Source organism: Psammomys obesus, unplaced genomic scaffold (genome assembly GCF_907164565.1).
Source record: "Psammomys obesus unplaced genomic scaffold, mPsaObe1.curated_primary_1811, whole genome shotgun sequence".
NCBI lineage: Eukaryota > Metazoa > Chordata > Mammalia > Rodentia > Muridae > Psammomys > Psammomys obesus.
Window position 1 is genome coordinate 2843928 of NW_026596158.1, and position 16812 is coordinate 2860739.

At 53.9% G+C, this 16812-nt stretch overlaps 2 protein-coding genes across 2 annotated transcripts; both read right to left on the minus strand.

The window, feature by feature from the left end:
* Positions 1-2348: 2348 nt before the first annotated feature.
* Positions 2349-4191, minus strand: Tmem147 (transmembrane protein 147). Its single transcript, XM_055594682.1, has 7 exons — positions 3981-4191; positions 3836-3905; positions 3286-3345; positions 3053-3189; positions 2845-2929; positions 2631-2752; positions 2349-2551 (listed from the first exon to the last, which is right to left on the minus strand). Exons 1-7 carry the CDS (start codon positions 4055-4057, stop codon positions 2428-2430), a joined length of 675 nt encoding a protein of 224 aa, XP_055450657.1. The 5' UTR covers positions 4058-4191; the 3' UTR covers positions 2349-2427.
* Positions 4192-4393: 202 nt separating this feature from the next.
* Gapdhs (glyceraldehyde-3-phosphate dehydrogenase, spermatogenic) lies at positions 4394-16549 on the minus strand. The gene is made up of 12 exons (XM_055594698.1): positions 16483-16549; positions 15611-15664; positions 11685-11862; positions 10378-10474; positions 10090-10196; positions 7468-7558; positions 7264-7382; positions 6895-6976; positions 6460-6611; positions 6168-6330; positions 4651-4748; positions 4394-4566 (listed from the first exon to the last, which is right to left on the minus strand). The coding sequence occupies exons 1-12, from the start codon at positions 16547-16549 to the stop codon at positions 4494-4496; spliced, it is 1281 nt and encodes a 426-aa protein (XP_055450673.1). The 3' UTR covers positions 4394-4493.
* Positions 16550-16812: the final 263 nt, after the last annotated feature.

Below are 16812 nucleotides of genomic sequence, written 5' to 3' on the forward strand. Positions count from 1 at the left end.
AGAGTCTTCACTGATTTCACGTGTTGGTGCCTGGGCCTTTGTGTCCTTACCAAATCTTGGAGGTTCTCCCCCACCCCAAAAAACTCCTACCTCCTGAAGAGCCAACTCCTCCAGTTACTGGGAATGCCCCCATCCCGGTGGCCACTCCCTTTCCTGGTAACCTGTTTGCCTCACCCCGCTTCTGTGTCAGGAGCTTCTCTGGCTGGACCTGAGATTCTCCTTCCTGTCTGCCCCCATCCCCTCAAGCCCTGAGGACTTCAGTCCCGCCTGTCATTATGCCCACGTCTGTGTCCAGCCTCTCCCGCTGGACTGGTGTGACCCACACTGGCCTTTCCATCACTCTCAGACCTGCACCAATGGCAGGGGACACCTCCCTAGGAAGGGGGAAGGCTCCTGGGAGCTGCCAAGCCCCGAATGAGTGCTATCCCTTTACAGACCTGTCTCCTCCCCACTTTGCCTCCTACCGACCAACAAAAACAACTCACTTTCTGGCTTCAAGCTACTTTCCCACCCCTGCTGAGGACTGTTTCACCGTGGCCTTCTGGTTTCTGTCCTTCGATACCACCACCATGGCCAGCTTCCCAAACCCCAAACCGACTCTGGTAGAACCCCCACTGCCCTGGTCAATATCATATCAGCCATCAGCTGTGGCTACTGACTGCTACTGGACAAGGCCTGCTGAATTGGAATCAGGCAGTCTCATGCTTCGCAGAAGCCAGGCCTTTACCTCTGCCTGGACACTTCTTTTTCTGTTTGTCCCACTAAACCCTGTTTTCCACCCAGACCTCTAGCCACAGCCCAGGCTTCCCCATGAGGGCCCTAGTTAGTTCTGTCGTCTCCATGAAGGGACAGGCAGGCCTTGAGATGGAGGTACATGAGAAAGTGATCCCAATACAGCTCCACAGTGCACAGTGAAGGCTGTTCTTCAGTCGCAGTGCACAGAGCTGCTGGGGACACTCGGGGCGCTGAGGAAGGTGGTCCATCTGAGAGGAAGTGTGCCGTGTGTAAGCAGACTGTCCTAACGAGCCTGAAGGAGCGCTGTCTACATTGCAGGAACCCTGCTGTTTGAGGATGTAGCTCTCAGAGTCCGGACAGCCATTCTGAGCTCTGCCTTAAAGATAGGACTCCCTCTTTCCCAGCAGGCCCTCCTGCTCTGCCTGACTTCATGGAGTGTCTTTAGACACAGCCGCCCCTAACCATGACCTCTGACACAGCTCCCTGTGACTCCATGATGATTAGGCACTGTGTTTCCATTCATGTGATAGGAGTGTGCTGTTTAATGCAAATCAAGCATCCCACTCCCCAAGGGGTATATAACCTTTGTTCTTTAGAAGTAGTTGAACTAGCTCCCTGAAGTGGTTCCCGGGGCGGGTGATCCCTGTACAGTGCTCACGGGCCATTCCAGGCATGCTCCTCCGCTCATGGGCTGGAGACAGACCCCTAGGTAGGAGGAGAACCAACATGTCTAACCTTAAACATCTCGAAAGCCCAGTCAAAGTGGGATGGGGCAACTGCCCTACCCCAGTAGATGACACCGGGAAGACCAAGGCTGGGAAGCGCCCTCCTAAGACAATGCAATTTCCACCTCAGTGGAGCTTAAACGAGACAGTCAAGGCCTTGGTTCTTCTAAGAAAGTGGATAGGGCAAAAGCCCTATCCACTTGTTCCCACTGAACAAGCAAGGGCATGACTGCAGTGGCGGAGTTGGCATTCCGGACAGTGTCCAAGTTGGTGGGCTCAACTCTAGCTATTTGACCTAGAGTTCCTACCCCGAACACACTGAGACTTAGGCAGGATTTAATCTGCAGGCTGCAGAATTAGCATGAAGAAGCTCAGAATCAAGGCACTTTTCATAGAGGCCTTGTGGCTTGAATGACGGTAGGCATTTGACTAGGGAAATCATTCCATGGGGCAGCTCCAGATGTCTCAAGGGTAAGGGCACAGGCAGCTGTCAACTTTACAATGAAGCACCACGGAGACGGTGACCCGGTTGGACGGGTTCCAAATGAAGGCCCTTGGCTGTCACGCAGTAGATGGGCCGGAGTATGGAGTAGGGCGCTGGAGGGTTAGAGGTAGCCTACCTAGGGAAGGCCCACATGCAGGAAAGCTCAGGCCAAGCTGTAAGGAGGAAGAATGCCCTCTGCCCAAATCCCCCTCTTACCTTCTACTGTGCCCACTCTTTAGCCCGTTCAATGATTATCAAGCCCTCAGGCTCCCCTGGGGAAACCAGGAGGACTGGCCAACATTCCAGCTTGCCTACCTGGTCCTGAAGCCAGACAGGATCTGTGGGACCTAAGTGACATAGTCCTAGGATTCGGTTTCTGAGAGAGAAATAGACATACACACACAAAACTTTCCAAACACCGTTTACTTGACTAAAATCTGGAGAGAGGCAGCGAAAAGGTGGGCCAACACCTGGGGCACTAAGCTAGGAATGTACATTGACAACAGCAACATACAGGGCCAAGGTGCTGAGGGCCAGCAGCCCTGTCACTACTGCCCGGGCCAGCAGCGCCGTCCAGCTACCCAGCGAGCAGAGGTGGACGAAGGTCCTGTGGGGAAACATCACATGAGGAAAGGAAAAAGAACCATCCTCCATCTGAACCCAGCCTCAAACCACACCCAGCTTACTCCATGACAAAGGCCTTGTAGACACTAAGGAACATCAGGAGGAGAACAGCGGGCCGGAAGGTGTGGTACAGGTCGTAGCGCGTTATCATCCAGACCTGTGCCGATGCCACGATGTAGTGGACCTGCAGGGAGGGAGGAAGTGGGAAGTTGGGACCAAGTTTTGGGGAGAAATACGGCTGACGGCATGAAGGCGGGATGGGAACAGCATGCATACCAGGCTGATGTTGGAATCAATGCTCATCTGGATGTACTTCCAGTCAAATTCGATGCCTCGGGCTCCCACCCAGAGAGGGATGCAGCTGAAGGAGGCAAAGCGAGGCAGTTTCCAGTACCCACACTCCCCTCAAGCCCCCAGACACTGATCCCCACCCTCCAGCAGCCCTGTGGGACCCAGGAGTCCCTTCCCAGGTTGCTCCACACACCGGGACATAATGAGCTCAGCAGTGGCCCAGCCCAGGGCGGCCACCATGATCTTGTACTCTCCCTTGCCTGCATTCCGCGACATGACAAGGTTTAGGCCTATCAGGTCCGCCACATCCACACTGGCCTTCATGAATTCCTGTGTGTCAGGCAGAGGCTCCAGTAAACACGGGGACCAGGTGAGCCCACTCCCGCACTCCCTGCCGCTCGCTCTGCTCTCCCTTGTCCAACTCACCCCAATGAAGTCATAGATGCCACCTTCCCAGGTGGGGAAGAAAGTGGCCAAGAACAGCATCTAAGAATAGAAAGTAGAAAGGTCACCGGAAGGTGAGGGAGATTTAAAAAAAAAAAAAAAAAAAAAGAGAACACCTACGTGGATACTGTGGAAAGTGAGTGGGCACGAGGCTGGGTTCTGGGGGTCATTCTAGGTGTTAAGTGGTAAGATCACGGGAGTGGGGGAGATAGAGAGCAAGTGCCTGTCTAGAAGTTCACAGGGGAATGTTAAGTCTAGAAATGCCTCCGCGAACGCACGCGTAGCACAGGAACCACAATGCGACACCCTGTGGGTGAAATATCGCTTAGACAACGCTAAGAGGTTTCCTCAGTTTTACCGAGTGCTGGGAAAAAGTTGCATCCAGGCCTCTCCCAGGCTTCCATCCTTTCTAAGGCACAGCCCCTAAGCGTGGTCTCGAGGGTGGTCCTATGGAAGGCCACAGCAGCAGAGCCGGGCCCCCGAGAACTGGTGTGACGGGAGGCCAGACACGTGGAGTCAAAGAGTCCCTCACCTTGCAGAGCTGCACAAAGAGGTAGGTGACCCCGGCCTGGACGCATTTCCAGAAGGCGTTGTACTCAGACCTGAAGAAGCGGGCCACGGTGAGGGGTCGGCCCGGGCCCCGCACCCTCTCCGCCCCGCGCCCGCCCTGCACTCACAGGCCGCTGCACTTGTACGTGATGAAATAGGGAAAGTAGGCGAGGGCGAAGCAGTTCCCGAAGTGGAACAGAGTCATGACACCGGCCACCGGGTGCCGCCAGCGCGGGACTCGCCAGGCGGCGTTTCCTCTGAGCTGGGGTCTCGGCCTCCCGGCACCGGCGCCTGGCGCCCACCTGGTTTGCCGTGGCCCGCGCGCGGCCTTATGGGAACTGTAGTCCGGCCCGGCCCGTCGCGCGCTGTGACGTCAGAGCGCCCATCGGCCGCCCCGCTGCCGGCTTCCAGAGCCTAACCGCTGGTGTTCTGACAGCTCCGCCACTTTTCTCGCTCATCCGAGAACCTTGGACACGGCCCTGAACCCACGGTGACCGGCGCAGAGGCAAGAGGGCGAAGTTGTATGCACTGTGGTTTTTATTATTGAGCTGGCAGCTGCGCGAGAGCCGCGCCTCCTACATTGAGGGGGAACTTTCCCAATGGCAGGAACGCGAGGTGCGCACGCGGAGGGGCCTTCTGCATTACTTCTCTCTGCTGAACATATAGCGGAGGAGGTCTACCACCCGGTGACTGTAGCCGTATTCATTGTCGTACCTGGGGAGGGGAGGAAGGGGGCGTCAGGTGTATGTGTGCCCTCCTACCAACCTTCCCCCTTTACCAGGCGTCTTCCCCCTTTACCAGGAAATGAGTTTCACGAAGTTGTCGTTGAGGGCAATTCCAGCTTTAGCATCGAAAATGGATGAATGGGAATTGCCGAGAAAGTCGGTCGAGACCACCTAGGTGACAGTTTCAAAGATACATGTAGCAGAGCAAGGACCTCCAGGACCCCAAACTTTGACTCCCAGACCACATTGTCATTCACTCATCTGGCATATTGGATAGAGTTTTTGTTGTTTTGTTTTTTTGTTTTGTTGGTGACAGGATGTAACCAAGGCAGGTGGGACCTTTTTCTCAGGGACACAGATTGGGGTGGTGGAGGTGGTTTAGTGGGTAAAAATGCTTGTCACACAAGCATAAGCGTTTGCATTTGGATCCCTAGGACTTAGATGTAGAGGCTGAGCAAGGGGCAGACACCTATAAGCCTGACATTCCAGATTTAGCCTGAGGATCCTCGGGGAAAGACAGCTAGCTAGACTGGCTGGAGTTGGCAAGCTATAGTTACAGCTTTCTTCAGTAAGTGAATGGAGTGCAGTGGAGGAAGACATCAAATTCATACACGAGGGGAAAGAGAGCACACACAAACATCACCATGCTCTTCCAGTAAGCATTGCCTACAAGCAATGGATGGCATGAGCCTGGTTCTTAGCAGCAGGTGGGAGGAGCTACAGACACAGACCCTGAGGGCTGTAGCCCTTAAGGACACTGGTTTGAGAGTGGATCTTCAGGAGCCAATGCAAGGGAACTTCACCAAGGTGGGAGCACAGGAGTGAACTCACTCTGTAGAGGGCTGACCTCAAACTCGCAGATCTGCTGCTTCTCTCTCCTGAGTGCTGGAATTAAAGGCGTGTGCCCCCACACCTAGCCGATGGCACTTTTTCCACCCCGTCCCTGGAGACAGGGTTTCTCTGTGTAGCCTTGGCTGTTCTAAACTCACTTTGTAGACCAGGCTGGCCTCAAACTCAACAGAGATCCACCTGCCTCTTCCTCCTCAAGTGCTGGCATTGCAGGCGTGGGCCAGCGCACCTGGCACAGATGGCACTTTTTATAAGTCTCCTTCTAGGCAAGGTATCTGACCTGGCCTAGCCCCTGAGCATGAATTCAAAAGATGAAAACTGATGTCTTTTGTTCACGAAGCATGTATTAAGCACCTTCTGGATGCCAGGCCCTGTGTAGGTGGTGAAAGTGCTGTAAGATTCAGCTCTTAAATCACTGTTTCCTTGGACAGTATGTGCTACAGAGTACGTGAGTGTCTTACGGTCAAGGCTGTAAGGAAAAGCAGCATTGGAAGATCACAGTGGCTAAAGTGCTCAGGCAGGAAGACCTGCTTTCCCTGGCCTGCAGGTTCTGCATTTCTGTTTTTTGAGACAGGTCTCATTATGTAGCCCCGGCAGGCCTGGACCTCAGAGTCACTCGGTTGTGTATCACCGTGGCCTGGTCTGCAGTGCTAATCCTGGCCCAGGCAGAATAGCTTCCTGGCGAGGGGGACTCCCCAGCCCCCATCCCAGAGCTTCCCCCAAGGTTTCCTCAGTCCCTACCTCATCTTCTGTGTAAGAAAGAATGCCATTCAAAGGCCCCTTGGCTGCCGCTTTCACAGCGTCCTTGATAGCCTCATAGGAGGCAGGCTGTGCCAGGCGGCAGGTCAAGTCCACAACAGATACATTTGGGGTCGGTACCCGGAATGCCATTCCTGTTAGCTTCCTGGAGGGTTTCAGATGAAGGGTGGGTTGTCAGAGCCAGGGGCTTGTGCTTCTGTTCTCTCCTTGCCCTGAGGCCAGTGAGGGCCCCCTAGGGTTCTCCCACCCTGGCAGCACCTTCATTTCCTCATACCCTTTGAGCTCCGGGATGACCTTGCCTACAGCTTTGGCAGCCCCAGTGGAAGATGGGATGATGTTCTGGTGAGCGCCTCGTCCACCTCGCCAGTCCTTCTTTGATGGCCCATCCACTGTCTTCTGAGTGGCCGTGTAGGCATGGACTGTGGTCTTGGGGGACAAGAGGACCAAGATGAAGCCTCCTCACTCCTAACCTCTCATTCCTCTTCCTTCTAGAACCTGGGGGTGGTGGTGGCCTAGGTGTGGAGGCTACCAGGGCCAGCACCAACAGACCACAGGAGGGACGCCTGGAGGCCAGGGCCTGTCCTCGTTAAAAGCCTTCCAAAAGGTGGTGGGCTTCCTTCCCGAGCCATCTGCCTGCTAACTCCATGCCTTATGCACGGCCTGAGAAGAAGGTGTTGGGTTCCCTGCCACCCTTCTTGCCCCAACTCACCATCAGCCCTTCCACGATCCCAAAGCGGTCATGAATAACCTTGGCAAGAGGAGCCAGGCAGTTGGTGGTACAGGATGCATTGCTGAAATGGCCATAGTGTGTCAGATGTGTGGCAGAGCCACCACACCTTCCCCGTTAAGTCTGGTTTTGTGAGGAAGGGGGAATGGGTGCGGGCGGGCCCTCTGGGGAGCTGTAAAGAGTGAGCACTGGAGGTTCCACTGGGGAATGCTACCTAGGCATGCCCTCCAGCTACTGAGCATTCCTAGTAGTTTTGGGGTGAAATGAACACAATGCAGGTTGACATGAGAGACATCAGAGATCTAGAGTTCTGCCACCCTCACGCCCAAGGACAGCTGTGGTCCCGGGTACCTGACAATGGTCATAGAGCCAGGGTCATAGTCCTTCTCATTCACACCCATGACCAGCATAGGTGCATCAGGGGAGGGCGCAGTGATCAGCACACGCTGGGCACCAGCTGAGATGTGTGCCTAGTGACAGAGTACAAGGGTTAGGGTCTCCCCAGCACCGCTGCACCGTCCTCCCAGACAGCCCCGGGCACTCTCCCTGACTTACCGAAGCCGCCTCCAGTGACAGGTACACACCTGTAGCCTCCACCACATAGGGACACCCCAGGGACCGCCAGGGGATTTCTTTGGGTTCTTTGCTGTGGAGCGGTGGGAAGGCTCTGTCAGTTTCCCTCGCTTGGGCTCAGGCTCTCTGTCAGTTTCCCTCGCTTGGGCTCGGGCTCTCTGTCAGTTTCCCTCACTTGGGCTCAGGCTAGCCAGAGGCCTTGGGGCCTGGAATGCCAATACCTGTCCCTAGCTCCACATACGCCTGCCTGTTCCAGGTTCACAATCAACCGCTCTTCCTTTGCTGTGCCCTGCTGTGTCTAGACAGACATTCACATCTTCAGCTCAGGCTCTTACTCCCTCAGGAACCATCCCACACTGCCAAAGTGGGACCAGAGCCTTTTTCCCCCCACCACATGCTCAGAGCATGGACTCCGAAGATGGTGAGGCTAACCAAAGCTGCTTGGTCCCGGCTCTGACCACGTCTTCTAGCCTCTTGTCATGACCCCTTGAGCCTTTGTTGGGACGTCCCCATGGACGAACACATCAGACAACAGCTGGGAGTGCTGGGAATGGAACTTGGGTCCTCTGAAAGCTATTTGTGATCTTTATTGCTGAGTTATCAGTGCATGTTTGTTTAATTTTTTTTGTGATGCTGAGGATCGAAGCCAGGGCTTTATACACAGCGGAAAGTTTTCTACTATTGAGCTACATCCCTAGTCTTACATGCTTCATTTTAGTCATTCTACACGTTCGCTAAACTGCCCTCAGGCTTTGGTCTGAGTTTAGGAAACTCCTTTAGCTACCACAACGCCATTACACTACTATGTTCATTTTTCAAAGAAGCCAGTGTTGGGGCATTGGGGAAGGCAGCATGTGAACCTGGCTCCAGGCTCTGTCCCCAGTTAACTGTAGTGTGGGAATGAACGAACACACGGGGCTCCCGTCTTTCTGCCCCCAGGCACATGGCTCTTTTTCCCTCTGCTCCACACTGTTTTCTGGTAGCTTTTATGGGATGCACCTATTTTCAGCTTTCAAGTTGGGTGCACTCCAGCAATTCCTGCAACAATACTTGAGTTGGCACAGCCCCTCCTGCCTACAGCTCTGTTCTGAAGAGCCATTCGTTCAGCTGCATTAGTGAAGGAGGGCAGCTGTGTCTGGCTCACAGAGAAGCTTGCTCTGCAAGCCAGGCTGGCTTCCCCCTCTGCCCTCCTATGTTTATGTCAAGTGTTCTTCAAGACCCCTTGTCCAGGGATGGACTGGCCCCTCTCAGCTCTGTGACATAGGAAGGAGGGGACAGTAAAACTCAGTCTCTGAGAATACAGGTGACCGTTGTTTATCCCATGGTATTCAAGGCTGGGCAGTTGGTGAGGCTGCAAGCTCAGCTGTGAGAGAAAGCTCAGCTTCTCCAGGCAGGCTCTGCTGAGTGTTGTAAGCCCCCAACTAGCTGAGGTTTCATCACTGTCTGTTGCTGTCTGCTCGTTTACTGGGAAGCCTCACCAGCTCTGCCTGGGAACTTGCTTATTGGGGTATCCCCGTTGATTTCCACCAGATGTTTTGTACACCTGATTTGACATTTTGCTTGCTATCTGTCTGCCTGTGTGTGTATGTATGTATGTATGTATGTATGTATGTATGTATGTATGTATCTGTCTGTCTGTCTAGCCATATATTTTGTCTTGCCATATATATTTTATAAACATTCAAAACTGAAAGTACGGCTGTTCTTCAGCAATATAGGAGTGGGGTTCTGTGTGGAGAAGGTGAGGGAGGGAGAACACAAGATATAGGACTGATGAGGTCCAGACAGGTGCAGACTTGGGGTGACTGATAAACTGCCTTCCTGGAATCGCTTTTGGGGCCATTCAAACTCAGCTTCTAATTTCCCTGACTCCCAGTCCCACCTCCCCTCAGCCCCCCACCCCAGGCTCCCTGCCCATACCTCATACAGCAACTTAAAAGGGACACACGGAGCCAAAAGACCTGGGGCTTCAGTGTTTCTCAGGGTTTGCAAAGTAGCAAGATAGTGTTGTTTTGTGTTGTTTTCCTGGAGACAGATTTTACTCTGTGGCTCCGGGCTGGGGTCACAAGTGTACCCCCCCCACCTGGCATGTTACTGCCGATGTAGAGATACACCTAAATAAATGGCCCAGCTTCAGCAGCAGAAGCCGTGTGTGGCGGGCACTGGGAAGTCAGCCTTGCTTGGGTCCCCAGAGGTGATGACCAGTGTGGCAGAGCAGAGCCATAGACACTGCAGGGTGGCATGCTCCGCACATGGGGAACTCTGGAGGCTGGGCCCTTGTTTGGGGGTGCTGAGGAGCATGGGGGTTAGGTAGAGGAGTACCTTGGCTCAGTGGAGGTTCAAGAGGCCTCAGAGGCTCCTGGTTCAATTGCCATAGAGAGGTGGCTGATGGCTCAGGGGAAGCAGGAGCGGAGGCGGTGGAGCCACACACCTCAGGGAGCATAGGCAGGTGTGTGTGAAATGCAGAACACCCAGGAACCACACGCGGTCCTGAAGATGAGTGTTCTTAACTGTTCCGGAGGCCAGAGACCCTCTTTCTAAACAGTGCCTCGAGGCACGCACATACAGGTCAGGTGTAGAATCATGGTGTCGCCCTGTGCTTACCACTGGTATACACAGATCTCAACGCCGTCCACAACTAGCTGTCCATTCTTATGTTCCACGCTTCCTTTGTATCTACCATGTGTGGAGTCATATTTGAACATGTATACCTGCAGCAGCAGACAGAGTGGGGGCCCGGGCTCAGGTGGCAGAACCAGCAGCCCTTGACAAGTCCCCACCTTGTGGAAGAGTCAGCAAGGTTCTGCGTGGCAGCGGGGGGAGGGGGAAGGTTCCCGGATAGCTCCCCAGCTTGAGTGCCGCCCTTGCTGGCCCATTCCATGTGCTACTCACCATGTACGCTGGGTCAATGAATGGGTCATTCACTGCCACCACCTTAATGCCCTTCTCCATGCAGACTCGCAAAACCAGCCGGCCAATGCGTCCAAATCTGTTCAAGTGGGAACACAGAGAAGGGGAAGGGTGAGAGAACAGAGTGACAGGGATGTCATGGTGCCAGTGTCCTACCAAAGTTCATGTTGAACTTTGAACCATAAGAGGATGAAATCTTGGGGCTGGTGAGATGGTTCAATGATGCCAAGCCTGACTTCCTCAGTTCTATCTCTGGGACCCATGTGGTGGAAGGAAAGAATGGACTCCTGCAAGTTGTACACACACACACACACACACACACACACACACACACACACACACACTAACTCACATACGGCACTAAGAATTCTTGTGCAAGTGTGGTGCTGGAGACCAAACCCATGGCTTTGTGCAGCTAGGCAAGTACGCAACCACCTATTTATATACCTCTGTCTCCAGCCCCTGCGTCTTCTTTATTTTTCTGTAGTTGAGACAGCGTCTAGGCTGAGACAGTTCTAGGCCCTGGTTGGCCTAGAACTCACAGAGATCCCCTCCCTGCCTCTGCCTCTGTTGGGATCAAAGGCCTGTGCTACCACTCCCAGCCTCCGGCTCACTTTTGCATTGTTTTGTTTTGTGTCTTTGAGACAGGATCTTCCTCTGTAGCCCAGATTAGCTAGGAACTCATAGCTCAGGCTGGCCCTGGATTTTGGGAATCCTGCTTTAGTCTCGCATTTGCCATTTGCTAGTGTTATAGGCACAGCACGATGCCTGCTAACGTCCCCGTTCTTACAGCTCGGTGGACTTAGGGAAGCTTCCTACCTCTCCACGTGTAAAACCACTGTCCTCTCTCAGTTAGGTGACAGCTATATTCCTCACACTGGGGCGCTTCAGGTCTTAGAGGAGACTGCAACCCCTCCGCTAGCCCCAATTTGTCCTTGCAGGCGCTCACACTTCCTGGCTGTCTAAGAATACACTAAGCATGTCGCTTCCGTGACAGCGCCCTTGCTTGCCCACTACCTCAAAGACTTTTTCCAAGCAGAGAGACAGCTGGCTGCCTCTTGGCACACGGCCTCATCCCTATGTTTCCCCAGAGGCCTTCTGTGGTCCAGACTGCAGCCTTGAACTACCTCCTTCTGTCTGACTGTTGTCTTCTAGAAGGGAGTTCTCTGAGGGCTGGCCTGCCCAGTGAGAAGATGATGCCTCCGGCCCATAGTGACCAGAGAACACAGCATCAGCCTGCAGGGCTGGCTGGCTGGCTCCAGCATCCGCTTAGGCTGAGATAGACTCACCCATTGATGCCCACTGTCAGCTCCTTAGGTGGCTTCTTGGGTGGCGGAGGAGTGGGAGGAGGGGTTGGTGCCGGCTCTTCATACTTGACTGGCTCCATTGGGGGTGGCGGCGGCGGCGGCTCCTCAGCCTTGGGTGGTGGTTCCTCAGCTTTGGGTGCAGGTGGGGGTGATCTGATTACTGTAGGGAGCAGAGAGTGTTCAGAAGGGGGCTAGTGAGCTGGGTCACTACACACTACACACGATATATGGGCAGTGGTGAGACGGCTCAGTGGGCAAAGGTGCTTGCGCCTAGGGCTCATGACCTGAGTGCCAATCCTGGAACCCATGTGGTAGAAAGAGAACCAACTTTTACAAACTGTCCTCTGACCTGTATGACACACATACAAGGTATGAGACCCTCCCATGCACATGTGCGTTCTCTCTCTCTCTCTCTCTCTCTCTCACACACACACACACACACACACACACACACACACACACACACACACACAAAGTGGGTTTTTCCCACAAAGAACCCATTGGGCTCTGTACCCCTAGTGGCCAGCTATATGGCCTAACGTTTCTTCCCCAACCCACTGAGCCATAGAAGCAAGAACACTCGGGGGTTAAGATGTGTGTGGGGATTTCTCCCCAGCTTTGGCTTCATTGTGTGTGTGTTTAGGAGTTACATGAGGGTGAATTTTCTGTGCCCATTTCTCGTTCTGTGAGATGTAGATAAAACATTCCATATGTTATTTTCTTCCCTGTCTCTTCCCAGAGTCTCACGCCTGAACTTTTTAAGATGTTTTTTAAAATTTTACTTTATGTATATGAGTGCTCTATGTGCATGTACGCCTGCAGGCCAGAAGAGGGCACCAGATCACATTATAGCTGGTTGTGAGCCATCCTGTGGTTGCTGGGAATTGAACTCAGGACCTCTAAAAGAGCAGTCAGTGCTTTTTACTGCTGAGCCATCTCTCCAGCCCACACCTTGAAAACTCTGGGTTTTTTTTTTTTTTTCCAAGATGGTTTCTTTGTGTAGTCCTAGTTGTCCTGGAACTAGCTCCGTAGACCAGGTTGGTCTCGAACTCACAGAGATCTGCCTAAGTGCTGGGACTAAAGGTGTATGCCTCCACCACCCGACTTCACTCCTGAAGTCTTGGTCTTTCTGTCTTAGCCTCCACAAAGATGAGGTTACAGCTTCATTCCACTTTAACACATTTTTTTTTTTTCCTTTTCAGTGCGGGGGTAAACCCAGGACCTCCCATCTGTTAATCGCTCTCCCACTTGCCTGCACTCTACTCTTAAATGCTAACATTTCAGAGATCTTGTACCCACCAAGTGTGATAACAGATCCAGCTCTGTGAGCTCCAAACTATTCTGGAGATAAGCCTCACTCTGGGAGGCATTTATTTATTTATTTATTTATTTATTTATTTATTTATTTAATTCTTAAAGAGAAATCAGACTTAGCTTGGCAAGACGGGTGGCACGCAGGAATCTTCTTTCTTTCTCCCTATCTTCCCTGTCCTTGGGGACACACCTCCCAGGCCCCACCCCCATCCCAACCAGAAGCTCTGGGGTAAGGAATGAGATGGGGTGGGAGTGGGGAAGGGAAGGGAAGGATGTGAGGAAAGAGCCCACCCCTGAAGGGCCCACCCCTGGCCCACTGCCCCAGGGCCACCAAGCAGCCAGCGCTCTGGTGGAGGAAGGGTCTCAGGACTCAGGCACCCTGTGTGAGGGCATGGTGACTCTCAGGCCCCACTTTCCTCCTCATTTCAGGGTCACCCCAAAAGGCCCTCCTCACCCGGGCATGGCTGCCTCAGTAGCTGCACAACGGTAACATTGGTGAGGACGACTTCACGTTGTGACATGGCCTAAGATCTCATGACTTGGCCGCCTGGACCCCTCCAAGGTGTTACTGAGGTATAAAGAAGCTCCCAGAGCCCAGGCCTAGGGCCTCCAGGGCCTCTGATGATGTCACAGTACCCAGTGCCATCACAGAGGGAGTGGTGTGCAGGCCTCAGCTCACCCTGCAGACTTCCACACTGTGGAAGTCTGACTTCCAGACCTCTGACTTCCACACTGTGCCCTGACTGGTACACACACACACACACACACACACACACACACACACACACACACGAATACGCAGAGAGACAGAAAGCTACACACACCCGAAGAAAAATCTGCTGTAGAGCACTTGTCTAAAATGACCTAGGCCCTCCCCTCTGACCCTACAGAAAAATTTACATTATATTATACTCTATTAAATATAAGAGGTTTATGACTAAAAATCCCAGGCACCTGATTTTTTTTTTTTTCTAGGCAGAGGCTGGTGCTGGAGATTGAAGCCGGGTCCTTATATCTGCTAACCTTGTGTTCTGCCACGGAGCCACACCCCAGCCTACACGTCTTAATTCAAAAGCGCGCGCGCGCACTCTCGCGATCGCACGTGTGTCTAAGTCAGAGGACAACTTGTCTGAGTCAGGTTGCCCACTCGGGAACTCTTGGTCCTTCTGCCTCATCCTCCCTAATGCTGGGATTACGACACTCTGCCAGGCTTCCCCCTACCCTTTTCTTTTTAGTGCTGGATTAAAACCCAGGGCCTCCCACACCCCATGCTTACATACACCCACTCTTACACGTTAATATTACCAAGATCATTTTTTGATCCTGTCTGGGAACAGAGCCAGCTCTGTGAGCCCCAGACTGTTATGGTAAGAATTGCCAAAGAAAGGCCTTTTCCCAGGAAAATCTGACTCAGCTTGACAATAGCAAGACTGAGGGCCAGGACTTTTGTTTCTGTCTCTCTGTGTCTCTGTCTCTCTCTCCTTGAGACAGGGGTTTTCTCATTAGAGCCCAAGGGCTGTCCTCAAACTCACTTTGTGGTGAGGATGACTTTGAACCCTTGCCGCTTTGTGCTGGGATTACAGCGCTGGTACACCGGGCAGGAAGCCTGCTTGGTAGCAGCACGCAGGGAGCTAACAGCCTGAGGGACCTTCAGGAGACAGAGTGTATGGCACTGTCCTGGGTGGAAACTCTGCTGGCTCCCCACGCACACACCTAAAGTGTGTTCCTGGAAGGGTGGTCCTGTCTGAACTATACGTGAAGGCCTCGGGGGACTGAAGACAGCAGCTAGGGGCCACGGGCGACAGATCTCAAGCTGCGCATTCCAGCTACCTGCGGCCCTATGACCCTGGAGAAGTTCATGAACCTCTCCGGCCTGTTTCCAGGATGGTGCATCTCAACTTCCATCCAGAGGGAATGGAAGGGTGGGACCTGAGGACCTACATACTTGTGAGTTTAGTGGCACAGGGCAGGAAGTTGGAGTATGGTAAAGGACAGGGCTGGGAGCCACCACCAGCAAGGGAATAAGGCACTGGGAGAAGTTGGGGATGGGAGCCAGGGGCCAGCTGTCCAGCCTCCCCCTGACCTCTTTCTTCCCTGCTTCTCAGACCTGAGGCCTGCAAATGGACCCTGGGTGTTCCCAACTGAACAGATCATTGCTCAAGGTGTCAGTCAGTGTTTACTGGTGGCAATGACCTTGTACTCACTGGTGACGGGATGTTTCCTCTCTGTGGTCACAAGAGGGGGAGAGGTTTGGGCCAGCGAGAGGGCTCAGTGGGAAAGGGTGCTTGCTGCTAAGCCTGGCTGCCTGGTTTAGATCCCTGGGCCCCATACGGCGGCAAGGAGCGCCCTGCCAAGTTCTCCTCTGCCTCCACAGTGTGCTGTGGCACCAAATGTCCCAACAAACCCCTGGAAAGCCTTTGAGAACGAAAGGAGGCAGAGAGATTTCTTCATTTAGAGTTCCAAGCAGGGATCTGCCCTCACCCCAAAGCGGTTCAGAGAAAAGTACGGGCCTTCCCTCCCTGCCCCCATCACACATGCCCACTTAACAGAGGAGTGTGCAGCTGGTGGCCAAAGGACAGGTCCCTGCTGCTAACCCGTCTGCTGCTGTGTCCTAAATCGAGCACACACACCCATCCGCATGTGTGATCACCAGAGCGAACTGGGGGTTGTCCTCCCAGAAGCCCTTGCGCCCTCTAGCACCTGAACACACATGCACACAAGCCTCAGACTGGGTTTGCCCAGCAGCTGGCAGTAAGATGATACAGAGTCCCAAGGTCCCGGGGAGAACCCCAGCTGCACCCTTTCTTCCTTGCTTGATTGGTTGGGAGGCTGGGAAGTGGCCTGCCCTCTCTTGACCTCTGCTGGCCTCCATGGAATGGGGACAGTGAACACTCAGGCCTCCCCTGGTGCCTGTGAGGCTCTGTGAAAACGCATGCCTCCCTTGCCCATAAAGGGTGCAGCCTGTGGGGGAAGGGTGCTGCCAGCACCCTTGCTCTCTGCAGCCCAGGGAGGACTAAGCTCACCAGCCCCTTTGGCACTGGCCACCAGGGACATTAATGGAGTACAGCAAACACACTCATGTAGACCCTGTCACAAATGCTGGTCACCCCTCCCTCTCCTGTGCCCTGCCTCATCTTGGCCTCTGCTTCTCCCCTCTCCACTGATAGAACCCAAAACTCAGACAATCCTGGGGACACAGCCCCCAGCCCCCACCCCCACCCCCATCTCAACTAGAAGCTCTGGGGTGAGGAAAGAGATGGGATGGGAGTGGGGAAGAGAAGGGAAGGATGTGAGAAAGAGCCCACCCCTGAAGGGCCCACCCCTGGCCCACTGCCCCAGGGCCACCAAGCAGCCAGCGCTCTGGTGGAGGAAGGGTCTCAGGACTCAGGCACCCTGTGTGAGGGCATGGTGACTCAGGCCCCACTTTCCTCCTCATTTCAGGGTCACCCCAAAAGGCCCTCCTCACCCGGGCATGGCTGCCTCAGTAGCTGCACAACGGTAACATTGGTGAGGACGACTTCACGTTGTGACATGGCCTAAGATCTCATGACTTGGCCGCCTGGACCCCTCCAAGGTGTTACTGAGGTATAAAGAAGCTCCCAGAGCCCAGGCCTAGGGCCTCCAGGGCCTCTGATGATGTCACAGTACCCAGTGCCATCACAGAGGGAGTGGTGTGCAGGCCTCAGCTCACCCTCCAGAGGCCTTTGGGAGGCCCACACTGAGGATTTCAAGGCCAGCCTCTGGCTCCTAGAGTGGAATCCACTAGGTTCACACAGCTGCTCATGGCTGCTGAGTC

Excerpts from the sequence above, each read along its gene's own strand:
- Tmem147 (XM_055594682.1), bottom strand. The coding sequence starts at position 4,057 with ATGACTCTGTTCCACTTCGGGAACTGCTTCGCCCTCGCCTACTTTCCC. Across the intron at positions 3,190-3,285 it reads GCATCTATGACTTCATTGGG|GAATTCATGAAGGCCAGTGT; the intron begins GTGAGTTGGACA and ends CCTGACACACAG. Across the intron at positions 2,552-2,630 it reads TACAAGGCCTTTGTCATGGA|GACCTTCGTCCACCTCTGCT; the intron begins GTAAGCTGGGTG and ends GTTTCCCCACAG.
- Gapdhs (XM_055594698.1), bottom strand. The coding sequence starts at position 16,549 with ATGTCACAACGTGAAGTCGTCCTCACCAATGTTACCGTTGTGCAGCTA. Across the intron at positions 15,665-16,482 it reads ACTGAGGCAGCCATGCCCGG|GATCACACATGCGGATGGGT; the intron begins GTGAGGAGGGCC and ends GTTCGCTCTGGT. Across the intron at positions 10,475-11,684 it reads CTGACAGTGGGCATCAATGG|ATTTGGACGCATTGGCCGGC; the intron begins GTGAGTCTATCT and ends CCACTTGAACAG.